Source organism: Eulemur rufifrons, chromosome 19 (assembly GCF_041146395.1).
Source record: "Eulemur rufifrons isolate Redbay chromosome 19, OSU_ERuf_1, whole genome shotgun sequence".
NCBI lineage: Eukaryota > Metazoa > Chordata > Mammalia > Primates > Lemuridae > Eulemur > Eulemur rufifrons.
Window position 1 is genome coordinate 86,265,935 of NC_091001.1, and position 21,388 is coordinate 86,287,322.

The 21,388-nt window shown below is 38.3% G+C and overlaps 1 protein-coding gene across 2 annotated transcripts in view; it reads left to right on the forward strand.

Moving 5' to 3' along the window:
• Nucleotides 1-21,388, forward strand: part of DHX57 (DExH-box helicase 57) — a 51,475-nt gene that overhangs the window by 8,118 nt on the left and 21,969 nt on the right. Inside the window, exons 2-11 of one of the 2 annotated variants that reach the window (XM_069493907.1) lie at nt 1,226-1,455; nt 6,276-6,434; nt 7,573-7,761; nt 8,057-8,895; nt 10,782-10,960; nt 11,997-12,118; nt 13,072-13,267; nt 13,841-13,965; nt 18,237-18,370; nt 19,571-19,625. In XM_069493907.1, the coding sequence (XP_069350008.1) occupies nt 1,232-1,455; nt 6,276-6,434; nt 7,573-7,761; nt 8,057-8,895; nt 10,782-10,960; nt 11,997-12,118; nt 13,072-13,267; nt 13,841-13,965; nt 18,237-18,370; nt 19,571-19,625 (2,222 nt within the window). In that variant the 5' untranslated portion in view covers nt 1,226-1,231. The remainder of the gene's footprint in view (nt 1-1,225; nt 1,456-6,275; nt 6,435-7,572; nt 7,762-8,056; nt 8,896-10,781; nt 10,961-11,996; nt 12,119-13,071; nt 13,268-13,840; nt 13,966-18,236; nt 18,371-19,570; nt 19,626-21,388) is intronic. The other variant, XM_069493909.1, reaches the window with a different exon arrangement.

Consider the following 21,388-nt stretch of genomic DNA (forward strand, 5'->3'; position numbering starts at 1 on the left):
GTTTTCCAGCCAAACCAATATATGCCTTCCATATACTGATTTATGACTTTATGTGTAATTCTTGTCTCCCTGAAATGCATAAAACCAAATTGTAACCCAACTACTGCAAGTCCACTTGCTCAAGGCTTCTTGGGCATGGCTGCAGGCCATGGTCCTCAAATTTGGCTCAGAATGTAAAACTCTTTTTTTTTTTTTTTTTTGAGACAGAGTCTCACTCTGTTGCCCAGGCTAGAGTGAGTGCCGTGGCGTCAGCCTAGCTCACAGCAACCTCAAACTCCTGAGCTCAAGCGATCCTCCTGTCTCAGCCTCCCGAGTAGTTGGGACTACAGGCATGCACCACCATGCCCGGCTAATTTTTTCTATATATATTTTTTAGCTGTCCATATAATTTCTTTCTATTTTTAGTAGAGACGGGGTCTCGCTCTTGCTCAGGCTGGTCTCGAACTCCTGAGCTCAAACGATCCGCCCACCTCGGCCTCCCAGAGTGCTAGGATTACAGGCGTGAGCCACCACGCCCGGCCTCAGAATGTAAAACTCTTTAAATTATTTTACAGAGTTTGGCTTCTTTTCTGTTGATACCTTTAATCTCCTTTTACTATAACTTCACTGTTCTTGAAAACACCTTTAGGTTTGAACTTCTCCACACTCTACTGCACATGGAGTCAGTTCCTTGGGAAAGAGACTAGGAGTTATCTGTTTTATGGCCTACTTTCCTGCACCCCCAGGGAGTATCTCTGAGCCAGGGGTGTGTTCCTGATAGAGCATATGTAAATTTAAATTTTATCAAATCATCTATTAAATACATGAAAACAACTCTTCTCAACTAGAGTTTTTTTAAACCCTCCACTATACCTAACCAAATCAGAATCTAGGATTGGGGCCTAGGCATGTGTGTTTTGAAACTTCTCCATATGTTTCTGATGCACATCCTTGGTTAAGAAATCAGTGTCAGAGAAACTTACTAAAAATTAGTCTTGGGGAGGAAGTACTTGTAAATCTTTTGTGAAGATTTACCCATGCTGCCCCTAAACTGGCTGGCCCTTTTAATTTTATCTATTTTTAAAATTTTTTCACTGGAACAGATTCGAAATCCTGCTCTAAGACCAGCCTTTTTAAAATTTGCGTTTTCCTTTATTCCTTTAAAGTAGCCTATATCCGTAAGTTTCAGGGAGATTATTATACTTGTCTAGTTTTATGATGTCTGTATTAATTTTTTCTGTTGCAGGTGAAAATGAGTTCTTCAGTAAGAAGAAAAGGCAAGCCAGGCAAAGGAGGTGGAAAAGGGTCTTCTAGAGGAGGAAGAGGAGGCAGGAGTCACGCTAGTAAATCTCACGGGGGCAGTGGCGGTGGCGGTGGCGGTGGTGGTGGTGGCAGCGGCAATAGAAAGGCCTCAAGTAGAATTTGGGATGATGGAGACGACTTTTGTATCTTCAGTGAATCAAGGCACTCGTCCAGGTCATTATACTCTTTGAATGTTTAAGTTTGGAAACAGTATCAGTTGCTAATGTGTGGACAACAGATGGCTAAGAGGGGAAAAAAATATGCAGTTATTCTGGTCACGTTAATTCTAAGTCTTATTAAAACCTGGTAGTCCTTCTCTTTGTAACCTTTTCTAAAGGCATGGTGGTAGATAACTATGTGTATGGATGTGTAGGTTGAAACCTGAAGTTAACTTTAACTCCCACATGACACTGTGAATTGAGTGTGATACTGCCACCATACCCAATGTTACTGGGAAAGTAAATACTGGAAATGGTGAATGTGATTAAAATTATTTCAAATATTCCTAAGGTGTCATAGGTTGATTTTAAAAATTGAAGAGCCCAAAGTGCAATGTGACTATATTCTTTCTAGTTAATGAGCTGCATGTTTTCTAGCCAGATCAGCCATGATCTGATGGTGTTTTATGTATGTGGCAAACAGTAACATGTCACATCTAGGCTTCTCTCATATTCAACTTTTAGCTAATGAATAAACTATGAGAATTCTGGTAATTCTAATGAGCATGTAATTATTAAAATTAAAGATTTTGCTACTGCATGTTAAGTCATGAATCACTTAATGAGGGTGATACGGTCTGAGAAATGTGTTGTTAGGTGATTTCATTATTGTGCAAACATCATAGTGTGTTTAAACAAACCTAGATAAGATAGCCTACTACACAGCTAGGCAATGTGGAATAACCTATTGCTCCTAGGCTACAAACCTGTACAGCATGTTACTGTATGTAATACTGTAGGCAGTTGTAACAAAATGGTAAGTATTTGTGTATCCAAACATATCTAGCCATCGAAAAAATATGATATAAAAGATAAAAAATGGGCCAGGCATGATGGCTCATGCCTGTAATCCCAGCACTTTGGGAGGGCGAGGCAGGAGGATCACTTGAGCCCAGGAGTTTTAGAGTTCAAGGTTATAATGAGCTGTGATCAGGCCACTGCACTCTGACAGAGTAAGATCCTGTCTCTAAAGAAATAAAATAAAAGAAATACAATATAGTTGGTCCTCTGTATCTGTGTATTCCATATCCATGGGTTCTGCATTTGTGTATTCAACCAACCATGAACTGAAAATATTTAAGAAAAAAATGGATGGTTGGATGATTACATCTATACTGAATATATACAGACTATATTTCCTTGTCATTCCCTAAACAATATAGTATAACAATTATTTACATAGCATTTACATTGTATTTGGTATTATAAGTAATCTAGAGATAATTTAAAGTATGCAGGAGGACATGCCTAGGTTATATGCAGACACTAGGCCATTATATTAGGGATTTGAGCATCTGTGGATTTTGGAATCAGTGGGAGGTCTTGGAACCAATCCCCTACAGATAACCAAGGGACAAGTATATAGTAAATATATAAACTAGTAACATAAAAAATATGTAGAGAGAAAAAATTAGCCGGGCATGGTGGCACATGCCTGTAGTCCCAGGTACTAGGGAGGCTGAGGCAAGAGTATCGCTTGAGCCCAGGAGTTTGAGTTTGCTGTGAGGTAGGCTGACACCATGGCATTCTAGCCCAGGTGACAGAGTGAGACTCCATCTTAAAAAAAGGAGAGCTGTATTAGCATAGTTGGTGGGGAGGAAACCCTGATTGGAGTGTGCTTCAGAGAGAACAAGAAAGAAAGTGAAAACAGAGACAATGATTTTGGTAAGCTGTTTGAGTTTTATTACAAGGGGGGCAGGAGGAAGAAAGATGGGACGATAGCTATACGAACATGCAGTCAAGGGAGGATGTGTTTGGTTTCATTTTCTAAGATGGTAGACATTATATAGCATGTCTGTAAGCTGATGGGACTGTTCCAAAGGAGAGTGAAGAACTGATGATGTAGAAGCAAGGATAAGTGCTGCAGTGATTTCATTGAGGAGATTAAAGAGATTGGAAGCCAGGTGTCGTAGCTCACGCCTGTAATCCTAGCACTCTGGGAGGCCGAGGCGGGAGGATTGCTCGAGGTCAGGAGTTCAAGACCAGCCTGAGCAAGAGCAAGACCTTGTCTCTACTAAAAATAGAAAGAAATGATTTGGACAGCTAAAAATATATAGAGAAAAAAATTAGCCGGGCATAGTGGCGCATGCCTGTAGTCCCAGCTACTCAGGAGGCTGAGGCAGGAGGATCACTTGAGCCCAGGAGTTTGAGGTTGCTGTGAGCTAGGCTGTCACCATGGCACTCTAGCCCAGGCAACAGAGTGAGACTATCTCAAAAAAAAAAAAAAAAAAAAAAAAAAAAAAAAGATCAAGGATGGTTCATCCTTAGTAACAGGAAGAAAGACAAAGTGTAGGGGTATACAAACAAGTAGGGGATGAGATAGCGTGTGAAACTTCTCCCCTTCTCCTTTTTTGCCAATCAGGAAATGATCAGACAAATCCAAATTGTTAGAATTTCTATAAGGCAACTGGCATGAGCTCTTCAAAAAAGTCCACGTCAGGAGATAGGAGAACTGTTCTAAATTTAAAGAGTTTGGGGAAAAAAACTGAATTTTTTTTGATTGGCTACTCAATCAAAAAATCTATAAAGGACATGATTAGAACAATTAGGATATTTAAATATGGGTTGCATATTAGATAATATTGGTTTTTTGTTTGTTTGTTTTTTGTTTGTTTGTTTGTTTTTTTGAGACAGAGTCTCACTTTGTTGCCCAGGCCTAGAGTTAGTGCCGTGGCGTCAGCCTAGCTCACAGCAACCTCAAACTCCTGGGCTTAAGCGATCCTACCGCCTCAGCCTCTCGAGTAGCTGGGACTACAGGCATGTGCCACCATGCCCGGCTAATTTTTTCTATATATATTTTTTTTTAGTTGGCCAGATAATTTCTTTCTATTTTTAGTAGAGACGGGGTCTCACTCTTGCTCAGGCTGGTCTCGAACTCCTGACCTCGAGCAATCCACCCTCCTCGGCCTCCCAGAGTGCTAGGATTATAGGCGTGAGCCACCTCGCCCGGCCGATAATATTTTATTAATATAAACTGTCTTGAGAATGATAATAGTATTGTGGTTATGTAAGATTATATCTCTGTTCTTAGGAAATACATGCTGAAGTATTTAAGGGTGAATACAATGTCTACAGCTACATTCAGATGGTTCATCAGTGTATGAATATACATATACATGGAGAGGGAGCATATATGGAGGCATATAAGTATGCATATAGAGAGAGGTAGAATGAGGAAGCGAAATATGTGCGAGTATGTATGTACATGCATATGTGCATGGCAAATGTTAACAATTGGTGGATCTAGGTAAAAGGATTATTTCTGAATGTTTAAAATTTTTCAAAACAAAAAATTAGGGGAAACAATGGATTTGGGGTAACACCTCAGAAGTTACAACTGAGTGGTTAAAAACTCTAATTGATTCAATTTTTTCCTCTGCTACCCAGTTTTGTAAGTGTAACTGTGTGATTCTTTTCAAAGTCTCAATAATATGTTGGATTTTATATACAGAGAAATTTTCTTCCATTTCCCCAAAAATTGAAAATTTAAAAAAATATATATTTTATAAATCGGCACACTGAGACAAGATTTGTGAAAATTTATAATGAAACATGCCAAAGAAAAAAATGAAGTTGATGAATTAATGATTAAAGTTAAACTTTAAATCTTATTGTTTTAAATATTTAAGAGTCTCTAAAAAATCTAAACAAACTACAACAATGCAAGATTGGTGGAAAAAATTCAATACATCTATATCTATATGTAACCATTTGAAATTATGTTATAGGAGAATATTTAATTAGGGAAAGGTCAGTGCTATTTTGATAAAAAAGCAAATTATAAAAGATTACATATGCTGTGTAATAAGTATATTAAAAATATATATGAAACAGAATAATGTGATTTGGGGTGACTTTTGTTTTCTTTGTTCTTTACTTTTCTACAGTGAACATGTTTTTATTATTATTTTTATAATCAGGAAATAATGGTAATTTGAATATTTGAAGAATAGGGCCCAATAGTCACAAGATGGAACTCAATTGTTTTCAGATTGGTTACCTAATATAGAATGAAATAAATACTTTGTGTGTAGCTTATTTCTTTTCATAGCCCTATAGTGCAGAGGGAGTCATCATTAGCATTGCTTTTTCCAGAGGATTCTTGGGTTACTGAATCCAGATTCAATGATTAAGAATTTGATCAGTTTTTTCCAGCAGTTCCAATATAATGAAGTCTGATAAATACTATAGAACTGTGGTTCCCCCACCCCCACTTCTGGCTGTGAACTGGGTGGCATAGCAGGAGGTAGTGGTGGTTGAGCAGGGAAGCTTCATCTGTATTTACAGCCACTCCCCATCACTGGCATCACTGCATAAGCTCCACCTCCTGTCAGATCAGCAGGCATTAGATTCTCACAGGAGCGCAAACCCTACTGTACACTGTGCATGCAAGCGATCTGGGTTGCATGCTCCTTATCAGAACCTAATGCCTGATGATCTGAGGTGGAGCTGAGGTGGTGATGCTAGCACTGGGGAGCAGCTGCAAATATTAGCAGAGAGGTTTGACTGCACAATAAATGTAATGCGCTTGAATCATCCTGGAACTACCCCTCACCCCCAGGCCGTGGAAAAATTATCTTCCGTGAAACCAGTCCCCAGTGCCAAAAAGGTTGGGGACCACTACTGTAGTAAATGGAGAATCTCTTTACGTTCATTGTCATCTTTTGTAAGATACTTGACCATCCAGTTTGTGTTGTACATGTTTGGGGACCCTGAAGAGAGTGTAAAAGCTCTGATCACAAGTAAGTGTGCAGTTGTCCTCTGTGTCCTTTGCAGACCTAGCAACAGTAGCACAAGCAAAGGAGAGGCGCGCCCCAAATGGAAACCCAAAGCCAAAGTGCCCCTTCAGACTCTACATATGACTTCTGAGAATCAAGAGAAAGTGAAAGCTCTTCTCCGAGACCTGCAAGAACAAGATGTTGATGCTGGATCTGAGTAAATTATTTTATTTGAGTAAATTATTATGTTAAGAAAGATGTAGTAGCAGTGTAAAGAGCCTGTGCATCTTTCGAATACTGTGTCAACACTGATCCTGTTATGGCTATATAATTAGTTGAAAGTGAGCCAAGAGGGATATAATAGTAATTATTCAGCCACCGTTTTAGAGAGTTTGTTCTGCAACACCCATGAGCAATAATGTAGATTGCTTTTTTATCTTTATTTTTTTTCCAGGACAGTACTAATATGGATTCAGGAGTTGCTTTATCTATAACCGTCCAAATAAAACCTTGCAATGAACAAGTAGAACTGTTGTTCTAGGAGTAAATACTGAGTTGGTCAGATAAAGTCTTAAGATTCATTTTCATGACCATCTGCCTAAGAGAAGCAGCTTTTACTCTTTGTTGTTGTTGTTGTTGTTCATTAAGATTTTCTTTCTTCTTTAACTTTTTTACCTGTTTTTTTTTAAATCTTTTCTTCATTCTTCTTATCACATAGAAGCTTTTACTCTTAAGTCTTAATCTTTCCCCACCCCCCAATTGCATTTTGACACTTTTGCTTTGTGATTTCATTTGGAGAAGTAAATTCTATTTTCCAGGATTAACTAGCAGTTAGTCGTGAACAGCTCAATTTCCATCCTATGTATAAATCTCTGATCTGTCTCAGATTTAGGAAAGGGGATTATGCTGCAAATCTAAAAATCAGGGATAGTTTTTATGGATGAGAAGAGAGAGAGGATAGCCAAGGTTTCTATTGTTAGGAATACAGGCTCTAGGGTCAGACTGCCTTGGGTAAAATTTCTAGTTGCTCCTTACTGTGTACCCTCAGACAGTTACTAATCCTCTCTGAGTTTTAGCTGATCATCTGAAAAATGGAGATTCCAATAGTACCTGTTGGAGTTACTGGGAAAATTAAAAGAGTTAGTACTATATACCTGGCATTTAATAAATGCCTGATAAATGTTAATTGCCAAGATATAAATTAACAGTTTGATGAAAGATTAAATAAGCAACTGAAGAATAGTCAGCATCCTATGTCCTTGGCTCCTTGAATTAAATTCTTAGACCCTTGCTAACTTTGTCTTTGAAGTAAGTAGAAATTATTATCTAATATATGAAAATGTTACCTTTGCTAGAAGAGGCATCTCTGGGGAGGAGGAAGATGATGAGCCTGATTGTTGCGATGATGAGCGGTACTGGCCAGCTGGACAAGAACCTTCCCTTGTTCCTGACCCTGATCCTTTGGAATACGCTGGCTCTGCCCCAATGGAGCCTCGTATTCCAGAACGTACAGTCTCACCATTTGCAGTGCAAAAACTTTCCAGGTGATTGCTTTCATCATTTATGGGAGTCAGGGAACAATTCAAGGAAACTGAAATCATATAAACCCAACTACCCCTCCTTGTGTACTTTCCTATTATGTGGGTTCCAGCAGGTCTGATATGCCTGATGTTCTATTTTATAGGATGGGGGAGATTAAGGAGGGTTTAGTATTATCGGGGATGCTTTTTCAAAATACGAGACCTACCTATATATAGTTATAACTTCATATAAGCAAATTGAAATGAATTTTACTTCAGTGATGGGATATTACTTTTTGTCATGTTTTGCCTTTGACAGGTACGGTTTTAATATTGAACACTGTCAAGCGGCCCTGAGGATTTGTGATGGAGATGTGGGGGCATCACTAGAGCATCTGCTTACCCAGTGTTTTTCGGAGACATTTGGAGAGAGAATGAAGATCTCTGAGGCAGTTGAGCATATATGCTTGGATGAGTGCGTGGAACAGCGACAGGAAGAGGCATTTGCTCTCAAGTCAATCTGTGGAGAAAAATTTATAGAAAGAATTCAGAACAGAGTCTGGACGATTGGATTAGAACTGGAGTATTTGACAAATAAATTCTGCAAATCCAAGCAAAGGGAAAGTACCAAAAATACACAAGAGCCTTCACTTGAAATCTGTAAATTTTACCTCAAAGGAAATTGTAAATTTGGATCAAAATGCAAATTCAAACATGAAGTGCCCCCAGATCAAATTGTTGGAAGAATAGAAAGAAATGTAGATGATTCTCATCTTAATGCTAATGAAGATGCATCTTTTTTATATGAACTTGAAATTCGATTTTCTAAAGACCACAGATATCCCTACCAAGCTCCCCTTGTGGCATTTTATTCCACCAATGAGAATCTACCTCTGGCTTGTCGTTTACATATTTCTGAGTTCCTTTATAGCAAGGCCTTGACATTTGCAGAAACTTCGGAACCCGTTGTATATTCTTTAATAACTCTTTTAGAGGAAGAATCAGAAATAGTCAAGTTACTAACAAATACCCATCACAAGTACAGTGTACCTCCTGTGAACTTTCTGCCAGTATCCTCTGGGACCAGAATAAATAATCCTGCCTGTCATAAACCAGTGATTCCAAATAATTCTTTTGTTTCAAATCAAATTCCAGAAGGTATGTAAGGCATTGGTCATGTGGAGGGCATTGTGGAGAGGGGCATTCAGAATAGAATGATGGATTTAGAAGTCAAGCTTCTGAGGCTGGTCTGGGATTGCCCAGTGATTGTGAGCAAGTTGTTCAGTCCCACGGGCAAAAGGGAATGAGAATCCCCTCAACTATAATCGTGCCTGACTTTAATTGTGACACTGTTTTGGGATTCCCTGAATTGAAAGCTTGCAGGGATGTATAAATTTTTTTAGCTGTGTAAAATCTGATGGTTGGAAGACCCTTAAGGCTCCTTCTCAGAAAATCTGTTTCATTTAATTCATTTGGTTTCGTATGTTTACTTATACTGTATCTGGGATTACTTTCAAATGAGTTTAGAGATACTTTTCTTTCTATACCACTGCTTTTAGTATACTAGACCCCCAAAATCCATTATAGTAGGGCTGTCTTTATGAATTCCTAAATTCTTAAATAAAGAATGCTTGGCCAGGCGTAGTGACTCACACCTGTAATCCTAGCACTTTGGGAGGCTAAGGCAGGAGGATCGCTTGAGGTCAGGATTTTGAGACCAGCCTGAGCAAGAGTGAGATCCATCTCTACAAAAAATAGAAAAATTAGCCAGGCATGGTGGCACATGCCTATAGTCCCAGCGACTGGGAAGGCTGAGGCAGGACAATTGCTTGAGCCCAGAAGTTTGAGGTTGCAGTGAGCTTCGATGATGCCACTGCACTCTAGTCCAGGAGACAGAGCAAGACCTTGTCTCAAAAAAAAAAAAAATAGCTTGTGCAAGCTTCTGGCTTTGTCCAGGTCCAGGTTTGCTGTGCAGATTCTTATACCACAAGCAACCCCCTTTTCAGCTTTTATCAAAGAATTCTCTCTTATTTGTTGCCGTCTTTCTTCCAGAGAAACAAAAGTTTTTGTTATTTCACAAGAATTCCTGGGTAAACGTCAGTAAGTAGAGAACAATGAGATGTGGATGCTGGACACTTAGCTGAGGTTACTCACAGCCACCTGACTCACTCCCATATGCCAGCTTCTAGCACATGGGATTCAAATGTGTTCCTTGGGGAATGACAAATTATGTGTCATGGACTTTTTGAAAAAAAATAAATAACAGCTTGATTGAGATATACATACCCTAAAATTTACCCTTTTACAGTATACAGTTCAATGGTTTTTAGTATATTTCTGGAGTTGTGTGACCATGACCACCTTCTAATTCCAGGACATTGTCATCATCCCAGAAAGAAACCCTGTACCCATTAGTAGTCTCTCCTATTTCCCCCTTTCTCCAGCCCCTGACAACCACTAATCTGTAGTCTATCTCTATAGATTTGCTTATTTTGAACATTTCATAGGAATGGAACCATACATAGTAGAAAGCCTCAGCTTGGAAAGAAAAAAAAGGAATCATACAATATGTGGCTTTTGAGACTGGCTTCTTTCACTTAGCGTAATGTGTTCAAGGTTCATCCATGTCCTAGCATGTACCAGTACTTCATCTTTTTTCATTACTGAATAATATTCCATTAGGTGGTCATACCACATTTTGTTTATTGATTCATTTGATAGACATTTGGGTTGTTTTGTGTCATGGAATTTTGGGGCCACTTGCAAATAGTTGAAACATTCACTGGTAATTCCTTGAATGTTAATTCCTTTGTTTTCAATTTGGCTTAACAATAACCACTTATACTTGATTAAAATTTATTTGAGGATGGATTTTAAGTTCTTTAGCAGAAGTAGTAATATTCACTTGAATGAACCTACTTTATTCAAGCTTTAACCTTTTCCTCCATTTTATGATTTTGTTGTTACTTTGTTAGGTAGTAACTTTCCCCCTTTGCTAAAGAAAGGGCTCCATATTGAAAATGTTTCCTTTTATTTCCTTTAAGTTGAAAAAGAATCAGAACCTGAGGAGGAGGCAGATGAGGATGAAGGTCCTGCACCAGTTATAGTTGAGAATGAAAGCTATGTGAACCTTAAGAAAAAGATTTCCAAAAGATATGACTGGCAGGCAAAGTCAGTACATGCTGAAAATGGTAAAATCTGCAAGCAGTTCCGAATAAAACAGGTAGGGCATGCTGAGAGAATGGCTAGCAACTCCCTAATGTCTGGATAAAGGGATGAGGAATTAGGAAGCTTTGGCTGCCCCCCTTTGTATCCTTTTGGTTCTCTTTTACTGAGTGTTCAAGGTTTCTACTTGCCACAGCAAACGGGTGCATGTGCTAGATGGTTTTAGAAAATCCTACAGCTTGTAAATATCAAACGCACACATATGTACCAAATATTCTCCAAATCATGTGCTTTAGGTGCTATGACAGACAATCTGATATGTGAAAGGAATGTTAATACTGTGATTTGGAGTGGTAGACAGTGGTGCATACCTGTAGTCTCAACTACTCGTTGAGGCTGAGGTGGGAGGATCGCTTGAGGCCAGCCTGGTCAACATAGCGAGACTCTGTTTCTACAAAATATTTTAAAAATTAGCTGGGCGTGATGGCATGCACCTGTAGTTTTAGCTACTCAGGAGGCTTGGGCAGGAGAATCCCTGAGCCCAGGAATTCAAGGTTGCAGTGAGCTATGATCATGGCCCTGCACTCTACCTTGGGTGACAGAGTGAGACCCTGTCTCAAAAAATATATATTAATTAATTAAAATTAAAAATTAAATTCCTCAGTAGCACAATCCACATTTCAAGTGCTGAATAGCCACATATGGCCAGGGGTTGCTATATTGGACAGTGCAGGTATGGAACATTTCCATCAACACACAAAGTTCTGTTGGACAGTGCTGGGATACAGACTTACTAGGAAGAGCTAGATAGGTACTAAGGAAGAGGAGTTTATTTCACTCACAAGAGCTTACAGTTTATTCAGATGTAGGAAAATTATATAGATTCCGCAGCTTATTCTGGCTGATTCTCTGAGCAACCTTCTAACTAAAGTCATCTGCACCTAATCCCAATAAATCTCTACAATCTCTGCCTCTGAATAAATTGTTAAAAGAAAGACCGGGAAAGGGTGGGTCTAACTGTGGAATCTGGATTCAGAGCTTTGTGAAAGGTGATTAAAAGTAACCAACTGTTGCCTTCTCTTTGATTTTATTAGGCTTCCAGACAGTTCCAGTCTATTCTGCAAGAAAGACAATCACTCCCTGCTTGGGAAGAAAGAGAAAACATTCTTAAATTGCTGAGCAAGCACCAAGTGGTTGTCATAAGTGGTATGACTGGGTAAGAATGCAGTTTATTCATAATGCAGCTTTTGTCTATAAATATTATATGTACTCTGATTATCGTAACCAGTTCTACTTCTAAAAAACCTGAAGCTGAGGTTATGTGCACTTTTTCCTATCCAATATTAAATAATATTTCACAAAGGCTATTATTGCAACTTCTGTAGCCAACAGAGCCAAATTACTAGAAACAAAAACAAAACTCAGAAATCTAGCTAGGAATTTACAGACATTGTATACCTCTACCTTGAGATAATTTTAAGGCAAGGCATGCAGCTGAAGACTTTTAACAAGGCCCATTTTTAAATTTAAAGGGTAGTTCTCAAACATTTAGCTTCAAAGCTTTTAATCTTCTGAATTTATTCTGATTTCCTTACATTTTTAGTCTTCTTTTAAGAACAACTTAAGGTGCATTATTTTTCTTGTTTCATACTCCATATATTACACAAACCTATTTGGGGCTTAAGTAGGGGCTTAATTTAGTTCTTTATTCAAGAGTATACAGTTTAATAATTACATTTGTGCTCAGGCTCACTGATATAGTAGTACTCCTGTATCTTATAGTTTATCTTTTTAACCGGAGTCTAATTATAGCCAAATCAATATATATCAAAATATAAAATATTTTAAAAATCATAAGCTAATACTCCTTCTTTAGGATTCATATGTAGAATTCACATTCCTAGAGACATTTACAGACCTTAATCTGATGTCTGTTCAATAGTCCCAATTTTGCAAATGATACTAAACTATTATTCGATTGCCTTGTTAATCTGAGTGCAAATTCCTAGAATCTCTCAGCTCTAGGTAGTAAGTCAGTAGGTAGTTTTAGAAGATACATGGAGGTGAACAACTTTTATTCTAATTAGCTTTATCACTTTCTTCATTGCATATGCTTGCTTCTTAACTAGCCCTTGAAAACTTCATTTTGTGACTTGTTTTGACATACAGATGTGGGAAAACCACACAGATTCCACAGTTTATTCTGGATGATTCTCTGAACGGGCCACCTGACAAGGTGGCTAACATCATCTGTACCCAACCCCGAAGAATCTCTGCCATCTCTGTTGCTGAACGTGTTGCTAAAGAAAGAGCAGAGAGGGTGGGTCTGACCGTGGGATACCAGATTCGGTTAGAAAGTGTCAAGGTTTGTATGCTCTCTTTATTTCCTGGTAATGGAAATTTATAATTTTCAGCTTTCATCTATAAATATTATATATATAAAGAGTTTTGTGGGTCAGGAGATTCATGGGCAATTTGGGATATATCCTCTCAGGTTATTTTATATTAACCTTCTGTAGGGCTGAAGTCCTTTTAGAAATATTTTGATATAAAAACTCTTAATTGGTTATACTAAATTTTTTTAGTCTTTATTGGCAGAAGTGATCATAAATACTGTTTTGCTCTTGAACCTGGGACTTAATCTACTTCATCAAATAGGAGCAGACACATTCAAAACTGATTTCATCACTCACTTTTTTTTATGTTTTATAACAATTATTTAATGTTTTTTATGAAAATCTTAAATTTTTGATATGAAGTAGAAAGGCTTTTATTATTGTCTCCAGCAAGAAACTATACATTTAGTACGGTTTCATGATAAATGGAACCGCTGGTGTTTTTAATATTCTTTATCCCCATTCAAAATGGCTTGCCAGTAAAATGTTTCCTTTTTTCAAAAAATTTCATTAATGCCTTATGTTGCCCTTTTATGTGTAAGTCCTCAGCTACCAGACTGTTATACTGCACCACAGGAGTGCTGCTGAGAAGGCTAGAAGGAGATACAACTCTACAAGGGGTCTCCCATATCATTGTTGATGAGGTTCATGAGAGGACAGAAGAAAGGTAAAACAAAGATTTTCCCAATGAAATACCCTCACACATAAAATGAAGACATGGCTGAAAAAATTTTATTTTGCTTCCGATTCATTTTCATAGAGTTAGTGATGGTAATTTGCCATAGGGAAGGCCTAAGTTAGAGATGAGGAACTGCTTCCCTGATCACCAGGGTCTGTAACACTAAAAATGCTAGGAGAGCAAATGTTCATCACTGGAAGAGTCATCTCATTAGATGGAGTTACCTTATTAGATTAGAAGGGATACTTCATACCCTCCTAGGCATTATGCTAAGTTGAACACTGTACTTAGTAGGAATAACAGATGTATACATGCTGTAGCTGATGGATTAGTCAGTATGAGCTTCCTTCTTTGCTCATTTGGTTGGTCATTCAGTCCTGACATTCATTCATATATTCATGAGCCTTTATGAAGCGCCAAGTGGTATACTAGGTGCTAGGATACAATGATAAAGAAGTATGTATGATTCCCCCTCATCTCTTGCAGTCTGGTAGGAAAAACAAATAATGAATAAGGAAACAAATAAATAGTTGCAAATTCGAATAAGTACTATGAAGGAATACAGAGGATGCTATCTTTGGAGGGAGAGACCTATAAGATGATCAGAGATCGTATCTCTGAAGAGATGACATTTAAATTGAAACCTGAAATGTGAGAGGGACTCCCATATGACAAGTAGGGACAAGGACAGCCTGTGTGAAGATCCCGCAGTAGGAAAGGGCTTGGTGAATCCAGAAACTGAAGTAAGGCCAGTGCAGTTGGTGTGCGGTAAATGAGGGGGAAAGTGGCCGGGGGTGGGGAAGCAGCAGGAGCCAGATCTTGCAGGGCTTTATGCACCGTGGATAAAAAAGCATTTGGATTTTATTTTATGGAATGAAAAGTCATTAAAGGGTAAGGCATAAAATCAAAATTGTTGGCTGGGTGCAGTGGCTCACACCTGTAATCCTAGCACTTTGGGGAGGCTGAGGTGAGAGTATTGCTTGAGACCAGGAGTTTGAGACCAACCTGAGCAAGAGTGAGACCCCATCTCTATGAAAAATAGAAAACTTAGCCAAGAGTGGTAGCACGCACCTGTAGTCCCAGCTTCTTGGGAGGCTGAGGCAGGAGAATTGCTTGAGCCCAGGAGTTTGAGGTTACCATGAGCTAGGCTGATGCCACAGCACTCTACTCAAGGCAACAGAGAAAAGAAAAAGAAAAATAATTGCTAGAACAAAACAATAATAAATCTTAAATGACTATACAAAAAATACTGGAAATCCTTAAGGGGTAAACAATCTTTTTGTACAGACTCTAGAAAACAATGGAGTTAGAAATAAATGGCAAATAATGGCATTTTGCAGCTGTTGGAAATGAACATCTGAAAGAAGAAATTTTTTAACAGAATCACTGAACAACTCGGAAGAGGAAACCAAGTAAAACATTCTACCAGACTAATAGATTAGGTTATAAAAATAAATTCAAAATTCTGGGGAAAATTATATTCAGTGTAATTTTGAATATAAAGAATAGTGTTGAATTTCATAGCATTTATATACTTACACAAATTCAAAGAAACTAGAGCATAGCATTGGATCTGCTTCCTGGCTGCAATAGTGTTCTCAAAAAGAGAACATTTTTATAAAACCTGAAGATCTATAGAATGTGAATAGTTAAAAATGCAAAGGATTTTCATATCTGAATAAACATAAATTACACACTGGAGAAGTGAGCTTCAAACATTTACAAAAACCAGCCTTCAGGAAGGAGTGTACAAATTACAAGAAAAAGGGGAATATTTGCTAGCTCTGAAGAAGGTGGAAAATAGGAGTAAAATCTAGGAACAAAGATCAGTAAAAATATAGAAAAGATTAAAAGTTGAATATAGGAAAGTTACAGTTGTGTTAGTTTAAACATTTTAATAAATTTTCTGATCATAAGATAACAACATGATTATTCTAAAACATTTAGAAGATACCAAAAAATGTCAAAAAGAATCTCTGTCCCCTATGAAATTGCTAGTACATGTTACAGTTTTGGTCTGTTTTCTTCTGGGAGTTCATTGGGAGTTAGAGGAGGGATGTGATAGAGATATGTATTTCCATGAACACTGTTGAGATTATATAGTTTTTTGTGCTGCTTCTGATTTAATAGCATGATAGCATGAACTGTCTTTAAAATTATTAATAATTGCATAAAGAAAATGTGGATGTACCATAAGTTACTTAACTATTTGCCTATTGTTGTTCCCTTTTCCCTGATTAAAAAAACAAAGATAATCATAAATGTATCATTAGCTCATTAAATTAAAGGGAACTGAGTAGTATAAGAGTATGTTCTCACTAAAAATTCAAACCATACAGATAAAGTGAATGTCCCTCTTAACACTCCCAAACTATTCCCAGTTCCTTCCCTAAAGGTATTACGGTGATAAGATTGGCAATATGTCCTTCTGTGCATTGACATATATATGTTTACTTTATAAGAAATACACTTTTGTTTTCTGAACTTTTTTTCTTACACAAAGGATATATTTATTTTGTAACAGTGAATATTCACTGGGCACTTACTGTGTCCCAAGCATTGTTCCAGATACAGTGAACAGATTAGACCAAAATCCTTGTCTTCGGAGAGCTTACATTCTAGTAGGGGAAGCCCATCAATAAGCAAGATAAATAAGTAAAATACAGAATGTGTTAAGTGCCAAGAAGAAAAGATAAGACAGGGAAAAGATAATGTGAAATGTGAAGGAGGGGGACATGTGAAATTTTAAATAGGGTAGCCAAGAAAGGCAATGATGAGAAAACATCTTTTGAGTAAAGACTTGAAGGAAGTGAGGGAGCTACCTGTGTGCGTGGCTAGGAGAAGCCCATTAACCAGGTAGATTAATAACATGTGCAAAAGACCTGAGGCGCATGCCCCAAGGACAGGATGGAGAGAGCAGTCGCTGGAGCTGAGTAAGAGGGAGAGCAGTGGGAAATGAGGGGGGTGGGGTGCAGACCATGTCATGTAGGGCCTCGTTAGTACTGACTCTGTTGAGAAATCTTTGAAGGATTTTGAGCAGAAGAGTGGCACAGTCAGATTTACATTTGAAGAGAATTTTTGGCCAGCTGCGTTTAGAATAGATTGCAAGTGGGCAAGCGCAGAAGCAGGGAGACCAGTGAGGGTATTGCCATTCTAAAGTATCATTCCACAGCTTGTTTTTGTTCACTAACAATATATCTTAGAGACATTTTTATGTCATTATCTAGAGCTCTAACTTACTCCTTTTATCTGCCTCATGTTATTCCATAGACTGGATGATACTGTTATAATTAACCATGAACATATATAGTTTCCTTTGTTTTACGATTATAAACAATACTATAATAAAATTCTTTATATATGCCTTTTTATGTACATGTAGATATCAAGAAGCAGAATAATCAAATTTGATGATAAGTCCTGTTGGTATTTTGATTGGTACTGCACTGAGTTTAGTTTATTTGGGAGAGAATTGATATCCTTATACAGGTTGAGCATCCCTAATCTGAAATCCAAAATGTTCCAAAATCTGAAATTTTTTTTTTTTTAAATAAATTTTTTTATTTTTTTATTTTTATTTATTTATTTTTTTTTTGAGACAGAGTCTCACTCTGTTGCCCGGGCTAGAGTGAGTGCCGTGGCGTCAGCCTAGCTCACAGCAACCTCAAACTCCTGGGCTGAAGCCATCCTACTGCCTCAGCCTCCCAAGTAGCTGGGACTACAGGCATGCGCCACCATGCCCGGCTCATTTTTTCTATATATATTTTTAGTTGTCCATATAATTTCTTTCTATTTTTAGTAGAGACGGGGTCTCGCTTTTGCTCAGGCTGGTCTCGAACTCCTGACCTCCAGTGATCCACCCGCCTCGGCCTCCCAGAGTGCTAGGATTACAGGCGTGAGCCACCGCGCCCGGCCCAAAATCTGAAATTTTTTGACATGACAAGTGGAAAATTCCATACTTGACACCTTTGCTCATACTTAGACTTAGGTCCCATCCCCCAAATATCTCATTATGTATATGCAAATATTCCAAAATCTGAAAAAATTTGAAATCCGAAACACTTCTGGGTCCAAGCATTTCGGACAAGGATACTCAACTTGTAATATTAAGGCTTCAAATCCAGGAATATGACACATCTTTCGATGAGTTTTACAATTTTTTTCACAGAGGTCTTACACATCCCTTGCTCAAACATATTAAAAGTTATTAGTTTTCATGTATTGAATTTGTTTGATTCTCAGTGTTTTATTTCCTCTAGTGACTTCTTGCTGCTAGTTTTGAAGGACATTGTGTTGCAGAGGCCAACTCTTCAAGTTATTCTAATGAGTGCAACTTTAAACGCTGAGCTCTTTTCAGAGTATTTCAATTCCTGCCCAGTTATTACTATACCAGGTGATTAAAATGCATCGTTAAATATGTATCATTCTAATGAGCAAATATCATTTTAAAGTTGATTTGAGATGTAAATTAATAGATATTTATACCTTTTTCTGGAGAAGTGATTTGTTTACAACAAATAAAATCATAACCATAAAATGCAATTGATAAGGAGGTAATATATCTTGCCAGGAGATTTTAATTTTTTTGTGTGACATTTTTAAAAAGTCTTGGTTGTTTAGGATTTCTTGCATTCCATTGTGTTTAACATAAAAATATGATTTGATAGTGGTAATCTGTTATAAGAGGAAAGTTGTGTCTGTGTATAGAATATTTGTTCATTTCTGGAGTCTGGATTTGTAAATTTCTGGATGGTTGGTCCACTCTGGGAGAAAGTGAAGTTGAATGTCTGTGTTTTCTTTTGACACTTCCATAGTCTCATTGTAGAATTAACTTATCACCCTGGGCTTTGGTTTATCCTTCTGCAATTGAATACCAAAGGGACAATTTGGAAGCACCGATAAATAATAGTACAATTTCTTCTAGTTATATAGAGTATATTGACAGTAGATTTAAGGAAGAAACTTGGTGCTTGATCTAGAAGCACGGTCCCCAACCCTGGGCTGCCACCCATTGGGATCCAGGCCCCACATCAGCACCTGAGCTCCACCACACACCCCCACGTCCCCACCCATGCTTCCCACCCCGTCTGTGGAAAAATTATCTTCCATGAAACTTAGGAACTGGACACACAGCAAGAGGCGAGCAGTGGGTGAGTGAGCAAAGCTTCATCTGTATGTACAGCTCCTACCCCATTCCTCCTGCCCCTGCAACCTGTCTGTGGAAAAATTATCTACCATGAAACTGGTCCCTGGTGCCAAAAAGGTTGGGGACCGCTGATCTATAACATATCATTGAATATTTATTTGAAGGTCACCTATGGGGGGAAATGGGGAGGATGTGAAAGGTGTAAAAGGTAAAAAAAGAGTCTCCTTAACAAGGCATTTCTTTATGTATTCTGTTTACTAATTGGTATCTATCCTTTCTAATTTCTGTCATCAAAAACTTTTTTTTGATACTTTTAGGATCACAGAACAAATAGTACCTATTGTGCCAAGCTTTGTTTTAAGAGAATTTTGCATATATATATATAAACTATTTCAAGATGGTTGAATGGGTATTCTGAAGCTTTTCTATTTTACCTTGTTTTTCTAGGTCGTACATTTCCTGTTGATCAATTTTTTTTGGAAGATGCAATTGCTGTGACAAGGTAAGGAAGATATTAATTAAGATCCAGTGATAGTCTTTGAAAACAGAATTAATATTTTCCCCTCAGTGTGCCAGGATACTAATACAGATGTTAATCTGTCCTCTAATTTTTCTATACTTGATCTTAGCCAAAATGCCAAGAAGTTATTTTCTTCTAATTTTTCTGTTTGAGCATTTTGTTTTCCCCTTTCTTTCAGCAAACAGACTGCTAGTATTTAAATCTGTCTACTTACCGACTGTAACTTTAGCAAGTAGCTTAATTTCTCTGAGCCTCAATTTCATCTTATGTAAAATGGGTACATTAACTAGTAGCTACTTAACAGGGTTATTATGAGGATTAATTAATGAATTAATACTTGCAAAGTGCTTAGAACTGTGCCTGGCCCATAGTGCATGCTCCTATAAATGTTAGCTATTATTATCATCATCATTCTACTCTCATGGAGTTTACAGTATAGTCTGAGTGTTAAGATGTCTGGGTCAGGGCCGGGTGCGGTGGCTCACGCCTGTAATCCTAGCACTCTGGGAGGCCAAGGCAGGTGGATCATTTGAGCTCAGGAGTTGGAGACCAGCCTGAGCAAGAGCAAGACCCCCATCTCTACTAAAAATAGAAAGAAATTAGCTGGACAACTAAAAAAATATATAGAAAAAATTAGCCGGGCATGGTGGCGCATGCCTGTAGTCCCAGCTACTTGGGAGGCTGAGGCAGAAGGATTGCTGGAGCTCAGGAGTTTGAGGTTGCTGTGAGCTAGGCTGACGCCACGGCACTCTAGCCCAGGCAACAGAGTGAGACTCTGTCTCAAAAAAAAAAAAAAAAAAAAAAGATGTCTGGATCGGGTGTGGTGGCTCATGCCTGTAATCCCAGCACTTTGGGAGGCCAAGGCGGGAAGATTGCCAGAGGCCAGGAGTTTGAGACCAGCCTGAGCAACATACTGAGACCTCATCTCTACAAAAAATAGAAAAATTAGCCAGGCATGGTGGCAGTCACTTGTATTCCCAGCTTGTATTCCTCAGGAGGCTGAGGCAGGAGGATCGTTTGAGCCCAAGAGTTTAAGGTTGCAGTGAGTTATGATGATGCCATTGTACTGAAGCCCAGGCAACAGACCAAGACCCTGTCTCCAAAAATAGTTTCTGTACTAAGTAGAAAATGGTAATGTCCATTGTATATAAACAGATCTTTCTCCTTTGAAAACCCTACTCCCTCTTACTCTTTGATCTTGAGGATTCCCCAAGATTGTATCTTGTACTGTTTCTTCTCACTATTAAACTGTCCTTAGCTACCTTAAACTCATGTGATTTCAGCTGTCATCTCTGTGCCAAGAACTCCCAGATCAGTATCTTCATTCTTGAGCTCTGAGCTCCAGAATGAAAACATCCCTGATGTCTAGCACCTTAAATGTAACCTAGACATTTTTGCTCCCCTCTCCTTGCATCCCTAATAAGCCCCACTCCTAATTCTGTAATTATTTAATGGTACTGTATTCTCAAGCTGAAAACCCAAAACCAGTGGCTCTCAAATTTTAATGTACAATAAAATACCTAAGGAGCTTATTAAAATTGTTATTTTCTGGCCAGGCATGGTGGCTCATGCCTGTAATCCTAGCACTCTAGAAGGCCAAGGAGGGAGGATCACTTGAGCTCAGGAGTTCGAGACGAGCCTGAGCAAGAGTGAGACCCCATCTCTACTCAAAATAGAAAAATTAGCAGGGCATCGTGGCATAGGCCTGTAGTCCCAGCTACTTGGGAGGCTGAGGCAGGAGGATC